Below are 15,979 nucleotides of genomic sequence, written 5' to 3' on the forward strand. Positions count from 1 at the left end.
AAAAGTAACAAAAAAAACTAAGGCAACATGTATCCTCCAAAAAAAAAACCTATCCCAGAACAATGGACCCTCTTGAGAATTACTTAGATCAAATTCCAGATAATGAACTCAAAATTATTATAAATATGCTCAAAGAAATGAAGAGGAAACAGACATTCCTAAATGAATTTCAAGATGGTGCATACAGCTAATTGGAATAAAAAAGGTCAATGCAAGATATAAAAATGGAATTAAATAAAGAAATAATGAAGAAATAATTGTTCAAAGTACTGAAAACAAGTGACTGTTAAATGATCATTCCCAAATGAGACATCTATTTCACCCCTTCTAAGGCCTAGGGAATGCTGTAAAAGAAGAAACAGAAAGAATGTAAGAGGATGGGAAAGCTAGGGATTTTGTAGTTTCTTACTCTCTGCACCTTGACAAGTGGTAGGTCTCTGTATTTGTTGGCATCTACTGCAAAAGAAGGTGTTATGATGAGGGTTCAGAGATACACTGATCTATGTGCATAATGATAATCCATTAGGAGTTGCTTTAATAATATGTCCTCTTAACAGAGGAATAGTAGGAGGTTCTTCCCTAGGGCCTGTGACCCATCTATCATCAGGTTCTTGGATCCAATATTAGTACCAGACATGGGTTTCAATTTGTAAAGTAGGCCTTAAATCCAACCATAAAGTGGTTGGTTACTCACATAATATTCGTGCCACTATTGCACAAGTGGGCTTGTCTTTCCAGGACAATCATTACTGTAGCTGGATAATATTAGTGATTACTTTTCTCCTCCAATAGCATGCATAGCATCTTCCAGCATGGTTAAAAAAAACAAAAAACAAAAACTAGCTAATAGGCATGAAACTTTCGGGTAGGTGCCAGCTTAATTTCTCTGTATTCTTGTGACTCAACTATGTGGTGTCTTCAGCAGTATAGTTTTATTATAAGATTATGGAGGGTAGAAGCTTTGGTAATATAAGGTTTGGAAGAGGTCAATGGATCCTCCCTGGCCAACAACTTCAAAAGAAGTAACCCATTTGCGGCACTGTACTTGTCACTTGTTAGCCTGTGGTGTCTAGTGGGGGAATTATTATTCCCTTATAGGGTGACTCCATTTAAATTCAAATGCACATATTTTAGGATATTCTATAGTAGTATATTTCCATATGACTTGTTCAAAGTGTTTAGAGTTATTCATCCCTTCCCTGTACTCTCTTCTCTACCCTGTCCTCTCATTGCCCACCCATTAAACCCTTCCTGTTGTCATTCTCCTTTAACCCTTTAACCCTTTATCCTAATCTAACTAGTATCTAATCTCCCCTTCTTTAAGTCCTCCCTTCCACATAGCACTTTACTAATTTCCTACTCTCTATCAGCATCACGAACGAAACACACATGTCTGACAATATAAAGCTAACATTTACACATGAGAAAACAGAACATTTGTAACTCTGGTTCTGGGTTGCCTCATTCAAATAATTATGTCCATCCATCTACTTATGAATTTCACAATATTCTTCCCCCCCCCTCGGTTTTTCTAGACAGTGTTTCTTTGTGTAGTCCTGGCTGCTATGAAACTCCCTTTATAACCAGGCTGGCCTTGAACTCGGATATTTGCCTGCCTCTGCCTCCCAAGTGCTGGGACTAAAGGTGTGTTCCACAACGCATGATGCAATTTCATTTTTCTAACAGATAAACAGTATTCCATCTGTTAAAACATACCATATACTCATTATCTAGTCATGGACATCTAGGTTGTTTTCTGGCTATTGTGATTAGAGAAGTGAACACAGATTAGCAAGTTTTCCTACAATAGGTTATAGAGTTTGTCTCCTAGAATACAGAAAGTTTATTCTCCAAACATGAGTCCAAAAGTTCAATCTTTGTTTATAATTGATAAGCTTCTAACTAGACTGATCAGAAAAAAAAATGATACAAGCAAGCAATAACAGAATTTAAAGTAAACAAACTCCTATTTGCTGTGAAGAGACACCAGGACTAAGGCAACTTATAAAAGAAAGCATTTAATTGGGGGCTTGCTTACAGTTCAGAGGGTGAACTCAGGACCGTCATAGCAGGAAGCATGGCAGCAGGCAGGCAGGCTTGCTGGAACAGTAGCTGAGAGAGGACTTCTGATCCAAAAATTTGCAGCAGAAAGACTGGGCCTGGCGTGGGCTTTTGAAACCTCACATGATACATCTCCTCCAACAAGGCCACACCTCCTAATCCTTCCTAAGACAGTTCTACCAACTAGGGATTAGTACCATTCCTACTCAAACCACCATCACAAAGTTCTTTGGATACATCTCCAGGAGTGGTACAGCTGATCGATCCCATAGTAGGTCTATTTCTAGGGTTTTAAAGAATCTCCACACTGAGTTCTATAGTGGCTGCACGTGTTTTCATCCCCACCAGAAGTGGATAAACATTACTTTTCTGTGCCAGTACATTCAAGTATATTCCCTACCTCCTCCTCCATCAGAATCAGGATATCAAATCTTACATTGAAATCTTTGATATACTGGAGCTGAGTTTTATGCAGAATGAAAGAGAAAGATCTAGTTTCATTCTCACATATATAGTTATCCATTTTTACCAGCACCATTCATTACAGATATCAGCCTCTTTTTCAGAATTAGGTGACTGCAGGAGGGTATAGTATTATTTTTAAGATTATTTTGGCATATGCATATATATATATGCCAACATATATATATATATGCCTGCATGAATGTATAAACCACATGTGTGTATCTGATGCCCTCAGAAGGAGAGGGGCACTAAGCCTTCTGGCATGCAGTTATGGACAGTTAGGACCCACCATGCTGGTACTAGGAGCCAAACTCAGGTCCTCTGCAAGAGCATGCTGACCATATCTCCAGCTCCTTAGTCGTGGTATCACACAACAGTTTTATAAAATGTTACAGGTAAAAGGTCAAAGAGTACATGAGATTTCTCAGAAACATTTCTTACACCTAAATGTAAATCTCAAAAATAAAACTTTTAATTTGAAAAAAAATGGATAACACACTAAACTTCATTTGGGAATAAACCTATAGCACTATATGCATATATTAGAAGTTATCAAATCAGTGGCTGTTTCTACCATAAGAAACTAAAAAGGGACAAACTAAATCCAACATAATTTAGAAAAAAAAAATCAACCTAAAGTTAATGTGGTATAACTGAGGAAAATAATAAAAAATATGAGTCTAAAAGTTCAGTCTTTGTTTATAATTGATAAACTTCTGACTAAACTGATCAGAAAAAAATGACACAAGCAAGTTAAAGTTAAACAAGTTAAAGAAGAGACATCAAACAGTCATTTCCTAGACCAAAAAAAAAAAATTAAGAAATTTGACAGTAGTATTTTTCACAATAGTTACTAATTTTAATCATTTCTAAATCTTAAGGAAGCGAGACACTTTATTGGTTATAAATGCTTTACTTATTTGAATGTTCAAGCAAATGCAATTGACATTTTTGTAAGAATAATTAACAATAATGAAGGATACATTCGTATAGCACCTGTTCTTGTTCCAATAGCCAAGATTTTCTGAACTGGATCAAAAGCCAATGCTGTGGGCTGATAAGGAAAACCATGCCGAACTGTCTGAAAGAGAATAAACAGTAGAAGTAGTCATCAGGGAAGCAAAAATTAGAATAATGACCAGAAGCTATTACATGGCTACCAGAATGGCTATAATTAGCTTCTAAATGGAAAATAAAGGCTATGGAATAATAGAACTCATACATTGCAGGTGAGGACACAAAGTATCTTATTTTATATCCACTATAGAAAACTATCTTACAATTTGTAAACCAACTATACACCTCCAGCAGGCCCTGGCAATTCCACTGAATGTGCAAGAAAGAAAATTTAAGGCATATTTCCACAAAATTATTTTCTTAATTATGACACTAGTGACTTCAATCATAATAGGAGAAAATCAGAAATAGCCCATGTACCGATCAATAAAGGAATTAAAATAAAAACTGTGGCACAATCATGAAATGAAATACCATGTAACAATTAAAATAAATTACTAATAAATGCAGAAACATGAATGATTATCAAAAGCATTGTGACTAATCCATTGCAGTTTTATGTCCTACTTGTTTCTCTCTCATTTTGTTTTATTTTTATCATTGACTTGCATATATTTTAACAAGTCAGATAATTCCAGAGAAAACAATGTAATGACTAAAGTTCATCTGTTCTATCTCTCTTTTAATATCTTTCTTTCCAGATTCCATTATTTTTAATCTCTTCTGAAATTTGTTTTGGTAGTTTTACCTTATTTCTTTTAACTTTTTAAATATATACTGCTACTTACTAACGTTTAGAAGAAGCATTTTCTGTTCTTTATCTCCCTCCATTACACACGTGTGTGTGTAATACAGGAGTACTTACTATATGCCTATCTCCCAATAAAACTATTTGCCTTGTATTATTGCTACTTTTCTGCCATGCAGATTGTTTAGTCCCTGAAGTATTTTTATTTTCTTAACTTGCTCAGTTTTTATGTGCTTTGTTATTAATTCAGCCTCAAATTCTTCCCTTAAATGCCCAAATTTCATTTTAATGAAAAACATAAGACACATATTTTCAGTAAGGTAGAGTCAGGCAACCAAATAGCCTGTAAACAACCTATAGTGTCAAGAAACAAATAAACTGGCTGCACTAGAAGAAGAAAGCAAGCTGCAAGCAAAGGGCCATGAGAGACAAAATACTTTTAATATGTTAATATCAGAGAAAACTTACTATACTGTACAACTTGTATAATTTTGTGTTATTTTAAGCATTGTAAAGGAAAGTATTTACGAGTATAAGCACATAAATGCTGAATAACATATTAGTAATACAACCCATTAATAAAGTCAATAAAGAAATGTGACTATTTTAAATATTTTATTCCCAAAATAGAAGTAGGATGTCAAATAGCATTACATCATTTTAAATATATATGAAGGAGTATGTAGACTAAATTCATATTCATTTCTTTAAACATATTTAAAATTAATATTAACTTATTTTTACCCTTTTTCTTCTTTAAATTTTGATCCCTGAAAGCCCCAACTTCAAACTGTAAGAACTTCTATCTACTCGCAAAATAATTTAGGGTATGATGCATAGAAATAAACATAATTTTTATCCTATAAGTCTCTTTATGAATTTTGTTTCTAAAAGGGAATCTTATGAGCATTCTGTACTTTTATGTCACTACTACTTCTGTGAATTTATCCTTTGAGTTTGCGATGCTGACTGATCCTTTGATTAAAAATATGATCTTCTGTTAATATTTTAATTCATACAGTATTATCAGAAAAAGTAAAAACACAAAAGAATTTTCTTTATAAAGTCAAAAGATCATTGGTACTATTTCTCCTGTATGAAAAAAAAAGGAAAATTTAACGTGTGTTTTTGTTGAGTTATAATAAAAACTTGAGTAGAAGATGGTAGATATCACCCAGCTATATTCGGCTACAATCTGTGGAGGACAAACTGGGAATACTTGGAGAACAGGTATTGTAGGAGGTAGGAAATGGCAGAAAATCTCTAGTTTCAGAAACGAAGTTGGAAACTTGCAGAGTAGTGCAGAAGGAGAAAGTCAGGAGCTTGTCCTAGAGAGAGAGATAAGCCTGCTCAGCCAGAGCAAGTGCAACTGAAAACGGCAGCAAAAGAGAGAGAGCCTCGGGATTTCTGCAGTGTGGCGTGAGTACAGACCTTTTAAAGAGAGAGGAGACAAAAGCAGACTATGACAGCTGCACTAGCCAAAAGGGGAGATACCAGGAAAACCCTCGCCTCTTGGTACTGGATGGGAGCAGTATCAAAACCCACTTTTTAAAGACTCCTGTTTAGTGAGTAGCTTGGCACCCCTCCCTGAACTCCACTCTGAGAATGCAGAACAAATATAATGAGATTAAAATCCAAAACCTGCAGTGCAGAACAGCTCTTCACAGCAGAGGAAAGATGCCCTGGGTGAGGAATGCACCACATTCAGTGAAGCAGAAATTTTATCTACATCATCCTTTGGGCTTTTGTTTTTTGAGGCAGGTCTCACTACATAGGTAAGTCAAAGCTGACTTTGAACCCAGGGATCCGCCTGCCTCTTCCTGAGTTCAAGATTAGAGGTATGTGCTACCTTATCCAGCTACTAATTTACCTCTGAAGTGAAACACAGTCTACAGCTCTGAAGGTATCCTTAATCTTGAGAAGGACCATGCAAAGGAATGACCAGCATTCTCAACCAGACCATTAAAAAGCAGCCCTGAGCTATGAACAGCATTCACAACCTGACCAGCTAAAGACCACTCACGGGCATGGCCAGTATCTATATCAAACTAAGGCGACCCAAAGTATTCCAAATCTCCATAGGAATGTCTACAGGCAAGATGAGAACTACAGCCAAGTGAGAAATTACACTCAGACTCTAGACGCCAATCCAGCTCTTGGCTTCACTTCTCTTATTGACGCTCATCAGTCCTCTTTTCTTTTTTCCTTGGATAGAGTTTCCCCAAACAACACAGGCTGCCCTAGAGTCAAGGGTTGGGGTGGAGGGTGTCTCTTTATCTGCCTTCCCAAACCTGTGATTGTTTTAGATTACCTGGTTGCATTTGTTTACTTTTCTTTTTTCATTCTACCTTTAGTACTTCCTTCATCTCTACCATCCCCACTTCTATTTGCTTTTTCCACCTCTATTTTTTCCCTTTCCCATACTAATAATACTTGCTAATCTTACTTGGTTTCTTCCTACACACATTCTAAGTAACTAGTATTTACATGCATACAATACAGTGTTCTTTTACTTACTAAAATTATTAAAACTTTAAAACTGGAAATACAATTGAGTTTTAATTAGCTATTGCTGTATTATTACAATGGGCCTATCCTTTGATTTTATTATTTATTCAGACAGAATTCTGTTCTTGGAATAGTACTGGATTTAGAGTGTATGTTCCAAACATGTGGACTGAGGATCTGACTTCAAAGATACAGCACTAGTACAATGAGGGGAAATGACACCTCAGCCCTATTACGACCTATTGCTACTTAAACACTACAAACAGTTCCACTGAAAGAATGTAACCGATAAAACCAAACAAATCTAACAGACCATCTAATCAGAGACACACAAGTCCTAACACAAAAACAGAAACATGAAACATCAAAGCAACATGCCACCTCAAAAAAAGTTACTAATTCCATAGTGATGTCCTCCAATGAGAGTGAATTTGAAGATTCAAAAAAGCGAGACTAGAGAGATGGCTCAGTGTTTAAGAGCACTGGTTATTCTCCAGAGGACCTGGGTTCAATGCTCAGCAACTGAAAGTAGAACCATCTATAACTCCAGCCATAGGGTATCCTATGCCCTCTTCTGACTTCCATGTGCACCAGGCATGCACATGTTACACAGAAATACACATGGGCCAAACAGTGATGCAAATAAAATACTCAATATGCATAAAATAATTAAAAATCAAAAGACAAAAAGTTCAAAAGAATAATATTAAATCTTTAATAGAAAAACAGAGAGGACAAAAATAGTCTAGTCAATTTTGCCTTTAATTCCAGCACTTAGAAGATAGAGGCAGGCATATCTTTGTGAGTTTAAGCCAGTCTAGTCTACATTGTGAGTTCCAGGTCATCCAGAGCTACACAGACTCTTTCTCCAAGCAAAACAAAACAAACAACAACCAAAAAGGGAGGTGGGGAGGAGATCTGTTAAATCACAAAATCCTGAATGGATTAAAAGAGAACTCAAGCCAAAAACCTAATGAAAAAAAGAAAGTCAATATAGAATGTGAAAATAGAATTCAATAGACAGAGACATACTGAAAAAAAAATCAAACTGGAAACAGAAAGTTCAACTAAGTCAAATAATAATCTCAGTGGAAAGCCTCACCAATAGAATAAATCAAGTGAAAAAAAAAAAGAATATCATGACCAAGTAGATGAATTAGAATATTCTGACAAGTTTTAGAAACATGAGCAGAACATATAAGATTTATGAGACATCATTTAAAAAATCAAACCTATGAGTTACGAGCTTAAAAGAACAAATGTTATGCTAAAGGAATAGTTAAGATATTCAATAACATTATAGCAGAAAATTTCCCAAACATAGGGAAAGAGGTGGCCACCAAGTTACAGGAAACATTTAGATTGTCAGACAAGACCAGACATGAACATTCCATGCCATATTATGGTTAAAACACTAAATATATACAACAAGAAAGTATATTGAAAGCTGCTAAAGAAAAACATCAAGTTACATATCAGCAAACTTCTCAGCATAAGAGCAGGTTTCTCAACAGAAACTCTAAAAGCTACAAGGGCATGAAATGAAAAAATAACTCTCAGATTACACTATATAGCAAGGATGTCCTTCATAATGGAAGGAGAAATAAAATGTTTCCCTATGAACACAAACTAACAGAATTTCTGACCACTGAACCAGAACAACCAAAAATCCTCAATTGAGCCCTACATATGGTAAAGATAAACACATACATGAAGCCTCAGGAAAAAATACACCTCATCGAACAGTAAGTGGAATATGAAACCACCAAACATTACAAACAGCAGAACAGAAGGACTAAATAATCATTGCAAATGCTAAAGCTTTTAATTCTTTAATCAAAAGATGTATACCAGAAGACTGGATTTTAAAACAGATACATATATATTGCCTATAAAAACTCACCTCCTGGTCAAATACAAACAGTATCAGGGTATAGGTTGGGAGGAGGATACATACTTCAAGGATAGAAGAAGATGCTCCAGGGACAGACACAGAAAGCACAGGTGTAGCAATTCTAATGTCTGGAAAAATAGACTTCAAGTGAAAATTACTTAGATGACATCAAGAAGGACACTAAATATTAATGAAGAAAACAATCCATCCGGATGATATCTCAATTCTACACATAAATGCATTGAACATCAGTGTACCTAATTTCATTAGACAAATATTAATGGATATAAAGTCACAAGTTTATCTCAACACAGTAGTTTATGACTTCAATACCTCACTCTAATCAACAGATAGGTCAACCTGAAGACAACAAGAAATATCAGAGTTACATGGCATTCTAGTGGGTAGTTTGGGACCAACAGACCTTAGATCATGGCCTAGTTCACCTGAAACCTTACTTGAAAGCCTTGGCATTGGTGAATGTTGCTATGGATGGCCACATTTTGGCACTATGCCAAGGTTGAGCTATTTCTCTGAACTACTGCTGAGCACTCTACAGAGATTCAGACCATAAGAACTATTCAATGTATTAATACAAATTAAAACTAGAAACTTCAAAAAGTTCACAGTTAAGGAAGCTATGCCTAATGGTTTGGTAGCTACTAAGATGCAGATGAAGTTTCATATTGGAGGCAAATGTGACATCTTTGCCAATAATGTTTAAAACCCAATCTTTAAAATCAGGTTTTATTTGAGTTCTTATTTGGTTGTTCTTAGACCATGAATAATGAGACTATTTGACTAAAGTAAAAGCTATAAAAAATGGCCTCATAGATCAAATAAACTTAACAGACCTCTAGAGAATAACATTGTAGAATATACAATTTTCAGATGGTGTGATTCCCTGCATACAAAAAACCCTAAAGCTACCATCAGAAAACTATTAAAATCTTTACCAGACAACAATACATAAAGCAAACAAAAATCAATTGCCCTTCTATATACTAATAACAAATGTGCCTAGAAAGAAATAAGAAAGAGTCCCATTAACAATAACTTTAAAAACATATGGGGTGGCAGGATTGCTCAGTGAGTAAGGATGTCTGCTGTCAAGCCTAAGAACCTGAATAATCCTAGTAACAGAAGTGGCATAGCACTGGCACAAACAGAGACACATACCTCAGTGGAATATGATGTAAAACTACACGGTTACAGCCACCTGGTTTTTGACAAGGATGCCAAAGAAATTCAAGTCTCTTTGATACATGGTGAAAATGGGAAAACTTGATAGCCACATGCAAAAGTATACAGCTAGATCTGTTACACTATACAAAATCAATTAAAAATGGACCAAAGATAACAATGTATGTGGTAAAATCAAATAATGCTGGTCTAAAAGAAGAAAAGGAGCAGCGATCATAGTGAAGACTCCTAATGATATTCTGATATACACAGAGATCAGTGCTTTATTCAGCCATCATGAGGAGCTTCCTCTGCAGCAGATGGGAACAACCATAGAGACCCACAGCCAGACACAGAGTTTGAGAGACCCTGGAACATTTAGCCCTAAATGGGATGTTTCTATCAAATCCCCTTGGAGTTGAAGGAACCTCGAGAAAGAGGAAGCCCAAAGAGTGTAAGAGCCAGATGGGACAAAGGACACCAGAATAAGGCCTTCTAAATCAGTATGAGTGAAACTTGTATGAACTCACAGAGAGACTAAAGTAGAAAGCACTAGGCCTACACAGCTCTGTCCCAGGTCTTCTGCACATATGTTACAGTGCAGTTTTGTGCCTCCAGTTTTGTGTTTTTATAGATTCCCGAGTGTGTGAACAAGTAGGACTCTGATTCCTGTGCCTTCTCTTGGGCCCTTTTCCTTCTATTTGTTTGCCCTTTCCAACTTTGATGTGATAGTTGTTTTATTTTACTATATTTTACTTTGTTATAGTTTTCAAAAATTGAATGAATGAAAACCTAGACACTTGGGTTAAAGGTCAACAACTAAACTGTTCTTTATAGCTGCTGGAAGAGAGAAAATCTGTCTTCTCCAGTAGAGTGACACTGTGTATATTAACCAATCTAGGATAGGTCTCATGTAAAGGAGTATTGAACATCAGGTAATAGACATCTTACTTTGTGTGTGTGTGTGTGTGTGTGTGTGTGTTTGCTTTTATTTGGTTACAGTTTATTGTGGGTTTTTTTTTTTTTGTCTTTCCTGTTTGGTACAAAATAAATAGCAAAAGCTATAATCATTCCCATTAAAATCAAGAAAAAGACTTTTCATTAACTTAGTTTTACATGTTCAAACTATTTCAGCAACACAAGAAACTGAAAAGACTTATGTAAGAAACAAGATAGCCTTGCAACACTATTTAGGGAACTGGGGAGATGGCTCAATGGGTATGACTCACTGGACAAGCATGATGGTCTGAGTTTTACTCTCTAGCAACCATATTTTTTTTTTTAGGTTCACGTGCATAGTTTATTCTGTAGTATTTCAGAACAGCAGAGGTTAGAAATGTGATAGCACCCATATTTAAAAGTCCCACGTGGTCGCACAGGCACTTGTTACCACTGTGGGAGAGAGGTGGGAGAGAGGTGGAGGTGGGTGGATTTGGTAGGACTTGCTGGCTGCAACTCTAGAGTCAGTGAAAGACTGGGATGGGGTGTGAGCCTCCTGAAACAAGAACACCCACATACCACACAAACACACACCATACACATACTCATGACCTACATAATAATGAATGAATAAATTAGAAATAATTTTGTAGTGGTTTGGTAGGGTTAATATTATGAAAATGGCCATCCTACAAAAGCAATCTACAGATACATCACAATCCCCATCAAACTTCTAATGCCATTCTTCACAGAAATTGGCAAAACAATCTTAAAATTCACATGGAAACATGAAAGACCCAGACACACTAATAAAAAACATACAATTGAGGATCCAAATATGTCTCTGCAGCTAAAGGCACCCTATTTTAACAAGGATGTGAAAACAAACATTGGAGAAAAGAAAGCACTTTAACAAATACTAGAAAACCGGATGATTATGTGTGGAAAACTAATTAATCCTTATCTTTTTTTTAAGTTTCTTTTTAAATTTTATTTACCTTTATTTTATGTGCATTGGTGTTTTGTCTGTATGTATATCTATGTGAGAGGGGCAGATCTTGAAGTTACAGGCAGTTGTGAGCTCCCATGTGGGTACTGGGATTTGAACTCTGGCCCTCTGGAAGAGCAGTCGGTGCCCTTATACCCCGTGCCCCTAACCGCTGAGCCATCTCTCCAGTCCCCCAATCCTTATCTTTTACAAATTCCAAATAGATTTAAGACTCTGAAACTTCCAGAATAAAGAGTAAGGAGTCTTAAAGGCTCAGATAAGGACTTTCTGAATAGGACTTGGATCTCACAGGAAATAAGATCAACAATCAATACAGTGGAGCCTTGTGAGACTTAAAGGCTGTTAAGCTGCACAGGAAACACTATCAAGGGAAGAGGCAGCCTACAGAATGGGGGTAAAAATCCTTGCCAGCTGCGCATCAGAGAAAGGGTTGATGTCTAGAATCCAAAAACCTAAACAAGAAGAAAACCCAGCTTTAAAAAAAAAAAAAGAGCTAGGGAGCTGAAGAGGAAACTCTCAAATAAAGAACTATTGTGAAATCTTTTTAAAGTATTCACTAGCCTCAGCTATCAAGGAAATACAAAATAAAACTACTTTGGTAAGATTTCATCTTACCCTAGTAAGAATTTCTAAAAACAAGAGGAAAAATTGGCAACAAATCCTGATGAGAATGTGGGGAAAGTGATCCTATTCACTGTTGATGGGAGTATAATCTAATGTAGCCACTATTGAAGTGAGTGTGAACGTTCCTCAAAAAGCTAGAAATAGAACTACCATATGACTTAGACATGCCGCCCCAAATATAGATGCAAAAGACTCTACATCCTACCACAGACTTTCTTTTTTTTTAATTTTATTTTTTTCTTATCAGTTACATTTTATTAATTCTGTATCCCAGCTGTATCCCGCTCCCTCATTCCCTCCCAACCCCACCCTCCCTCCCTCATCTCCACCCTGCCCCTTTCCAAGTCCACTGATGGAGGGGGACCTCCTCCCCATTCATCTGATCCTGTTTTATCAGGTGTCTTCAGGACTGGCTGCAAAGTCCTCCTCTGTACCACAGACTTTCTTGGTCATCCACATTCATTGCTGCTTTGTTCATACTAGCTAGAAATTGGAACCAGCAAGATATCACCAACTGATACATGGACAATGTAAAAATGTAGTTTATATACACAATCGAATTTTATTCAGCTGCAAAAAAAATGAAATTATAAAACTTGCAGGTAAAAGAATATACCTAATGAGGTGACACAAACTCAGAAAAACATATGCCACATCTTTTTTAATTTTTTTAATATTAGTTACATTTTATTAACTCTGTATCCCAGCTGTATCCTGCTCACTCATTCCCTCCTAATCCCACTCTCCCTTCCTCATCTCCTCCCTGCCCCTTTCTAAGTCCACTGACAGGGGAGGTCCTCCTCCCCTTTCATCTGACCCTGGTTTATCAGATATCTTCAGGACTGGCTGCAAAGTCCTCCTCTGTGGCCTAGCAGGGCTGCTCCTCCCTCGTGGCTGGGGGGGGGGGGTGTCAAAGAGCCCGCCATTGAGTTTAGGACAGAAATAGTCCGTTTCCCTTACTAGGGTACCCACTTGGATACTGAGCTACCATGGGCTACATCTGAGCAGAGGTTCTAGTTTATACCCATACATGGTCCTTGGTTGGAGATACAGTCTCAGAAAAGACCTCTGTATCCAGATGTATTTGGTCCTTGTGGAGCTCCTATCCTCTCCAGGTCATATTAACTCCTCCTTTCTTATGATTCCCTGCACTTTGCCAAAGGTTTGATTATGAGTCCTAGTATCTGCTTTGATACACTGCTAGACAACAGTCTTTTGGAGGCCCTCTACCGTAGACTCCTGCCCTGTTACTTGTTTTCTCCTACACCAATGCCCATCCCATTTGTCTTTCTAAGTGAGGATTGATCATCTTACCCTATATGCCACATCTTCTCTCTCATATGTGAATGTCACATACTGAAACTTTAGAATTCTATGATTAACTTGGAGCTATCTGTATGAGCCAGGAAACTAGAAAATGGCCGCTAGGACAGGGGAAGGAGGTCAGTGGAGGACACATGGTATGGAGGTGGAAAGGAAAACAAGGGGAGGAGAGGTCTAAGTGGGAAGGGGAGCAAGGATAGGACAGAGGAGGGGCTTGGGGTAAACAGATAATGAAGAGTAAGGATTATGAAAAAGCCATATAGAAACCTACTATTTCATAAGCTTCTTAAAATTTTAAAAAGTTTAAATGTTGAAATAGAAGTACACTGTATGTGGGATAATGTTCCTCTCAGAAGCCATAGTTTATTAAACAAAAATCCCAGTTGCTGGTGTAGATGAGTTGTTGGTCAGCGAGGTCTTATTAAAGGCCCAAGAAATAATATGGACCATTGCTATTGCTCCTGGTTGCCAACCAAAGACTGATAGTAAGACCCTGTGGTTGAAAACATCACACACTTTGGTCACAGGAGATGGAGAAATCAAGCTGGAACTCAACTGAAGACTTCTCCGGTGGCTAGCTCTCATAGTACAGAGGATGTGTTGCTAAAATCCCTTCCCTGGAAGAGTTGGAAAAAACATCCACCCTCCTCCTAAGGTCCCAACAAACCAAAGTACAATCCCAGCTTAGTTCTCTCAGGAGAACCAATGAGTTTATAAGGCTTACTAACAGAGAACAATGGATGAGGGGTTAGAGGCAGGAGCATAGGACCTTAAAATAGCCATACTGTAAGGTGTGCACCCAGTGTAAATGACAGCTTCCATGTGGCTGCATAGATAGAACTCCTTCTCTTCATATGTCCCTAAGTCTAAGTGCAATTAAGGCAGAATTGTCTAAGACTATTTGGAAGGAATAGCTAGGTGCTAAGGAAATGGTCCCATGATCCTCCCCACCCTCTCCTTTCTGTGAAGGAGTAAACAGTCAACAGCCCAGCTGTGATGATCTTTTGTGAGCAAGCCCAGAACTCCCAAACATAGTGATAGTCTGGTTCAGAAGATAATACTGTACAAGGGGTTATGCAGGATGCTCGGTGAACGGAGGGAAGTTAAGCAGGATGGCAGGGGTGGAGAGAACTACGGTTTCTTATCTACATAGAGAAGTTGTCAAAGAATACATTTTTAAAGGTTAGTTAATGATTGCTAGTATGAGTATAAGTGGAAAGGATCTTAGAGGACTCGTGGGAGGGAAACTAATCAGAATATATTGTATAAAACTAATCTATTTTCAGTAAAAGAAAAAATAGAAAAGATGATGCATTCACGGATTATGTGTCTGGCCTGTCATCAGTAAACACCTGCATTGTGAATCACTTTTAAATAAATGTCTCCAACCGTGCAGGAAGAAAAAGAGAAAGTGTAGATACAGAGAAAATAAATAAGAATCAGTAAAGTGTCGATAATAGGAATAATGACTAACAAAATTAGGATGAAATCACCATTTATATATTTACTTGTAATTGTGAAATATGTTGAATTTTTTAAAAGCCTAAAACGAAGGCTGTAATCAGTGTCATTCAACAACATCTTTTCCAGTATATGAAGAGAAAATTGTATTAATACCTTAGAATTTAATTGGTTTATATAGTACTCATTAATATCTGGATAATATTAATAAATTTTAATATTTATGTAAAACTACAGGAGTTACAACTGCTAGCATTCTATCAGGAGGCTAGAGTTGATGTCATTAGTTTCTGCTGTAGCTCTGACAACAAAATCCCATCAGAATTTAGTATTCAAGAACAAATTTGTTTACATCCCTAAGAACTTTTATGTTTGTTTTGTGATTGAAGCTATAAAACTATCCCTTTTCAAAGTATCTTTTAAAACATATTAGTGGGGAAACTAATACATACCAACTTTATACATACCAAGAAATGAGATCCAAATTGTTAGTATTGCTTTACAAATAAGCTATTCGTCCGCCCCACTCCTTCTCAAATCCCAAGTTACAGCTTCACTGCTATAAGAAATATGTGCCAAGACTCTAAACCAAAAGCATAGTTTGGCTTTTATTCATCGTGTCTTAAGAAGATCATCCTGAGTGAGCTATCCCAGAAGCAGAAAGCTGCACATGGTATATACTCACTCATATAGACATATAATATAGGATAAACCTACTAAAATCTGTACACCTAAAGAAACTAATCAA

At 36.8% G+C, this 15,979-nt stretch overlaps 1 protein-coding gene across 9 annotated transcripts in view; it reads right to left on the reverse strand.

Annotated features, from left to right (window-relative positions):
- Positions 1-15,979, reverse strand: part of Stxbp5l (syntaxin binding protein 5L) — a 257,234-nt gene that overhangs the window by 208,851 nt on the left and 32,404 nt on the right. For all 9 annotated transcript variants that reach the window (XM_060370356.1, XM_060370363.1, XM_060370360.1 and 6 more), the window contains exon 3: positions 3,510-3,607. In XM_060370356.1, coding sequence (XP_060226339.1) covers positions 3,510-3,607 — 98 coding nt within the window. The remainder of the gene's footprint in view (positions 1-3,509; positions 3,608-15,979) is intronic.

The sequence above is a fragment of the Meriones unguiculatus genome, chromosome 17, assembly GCF_030254825.1.
Source record: "Meriones unguiculatus strain TT.TT164.6M chromosome 17, Bangor_MerUng_6.1, whole genome shotgun sequence".
In the NCBI taxonomy this organism is placed as follows: domain Eukaryota; kingdom Metazoa; phylum Chordata; class Mammalia; order Rodentia; family Muridae; genus Meriones; species Meriones unguiculatus.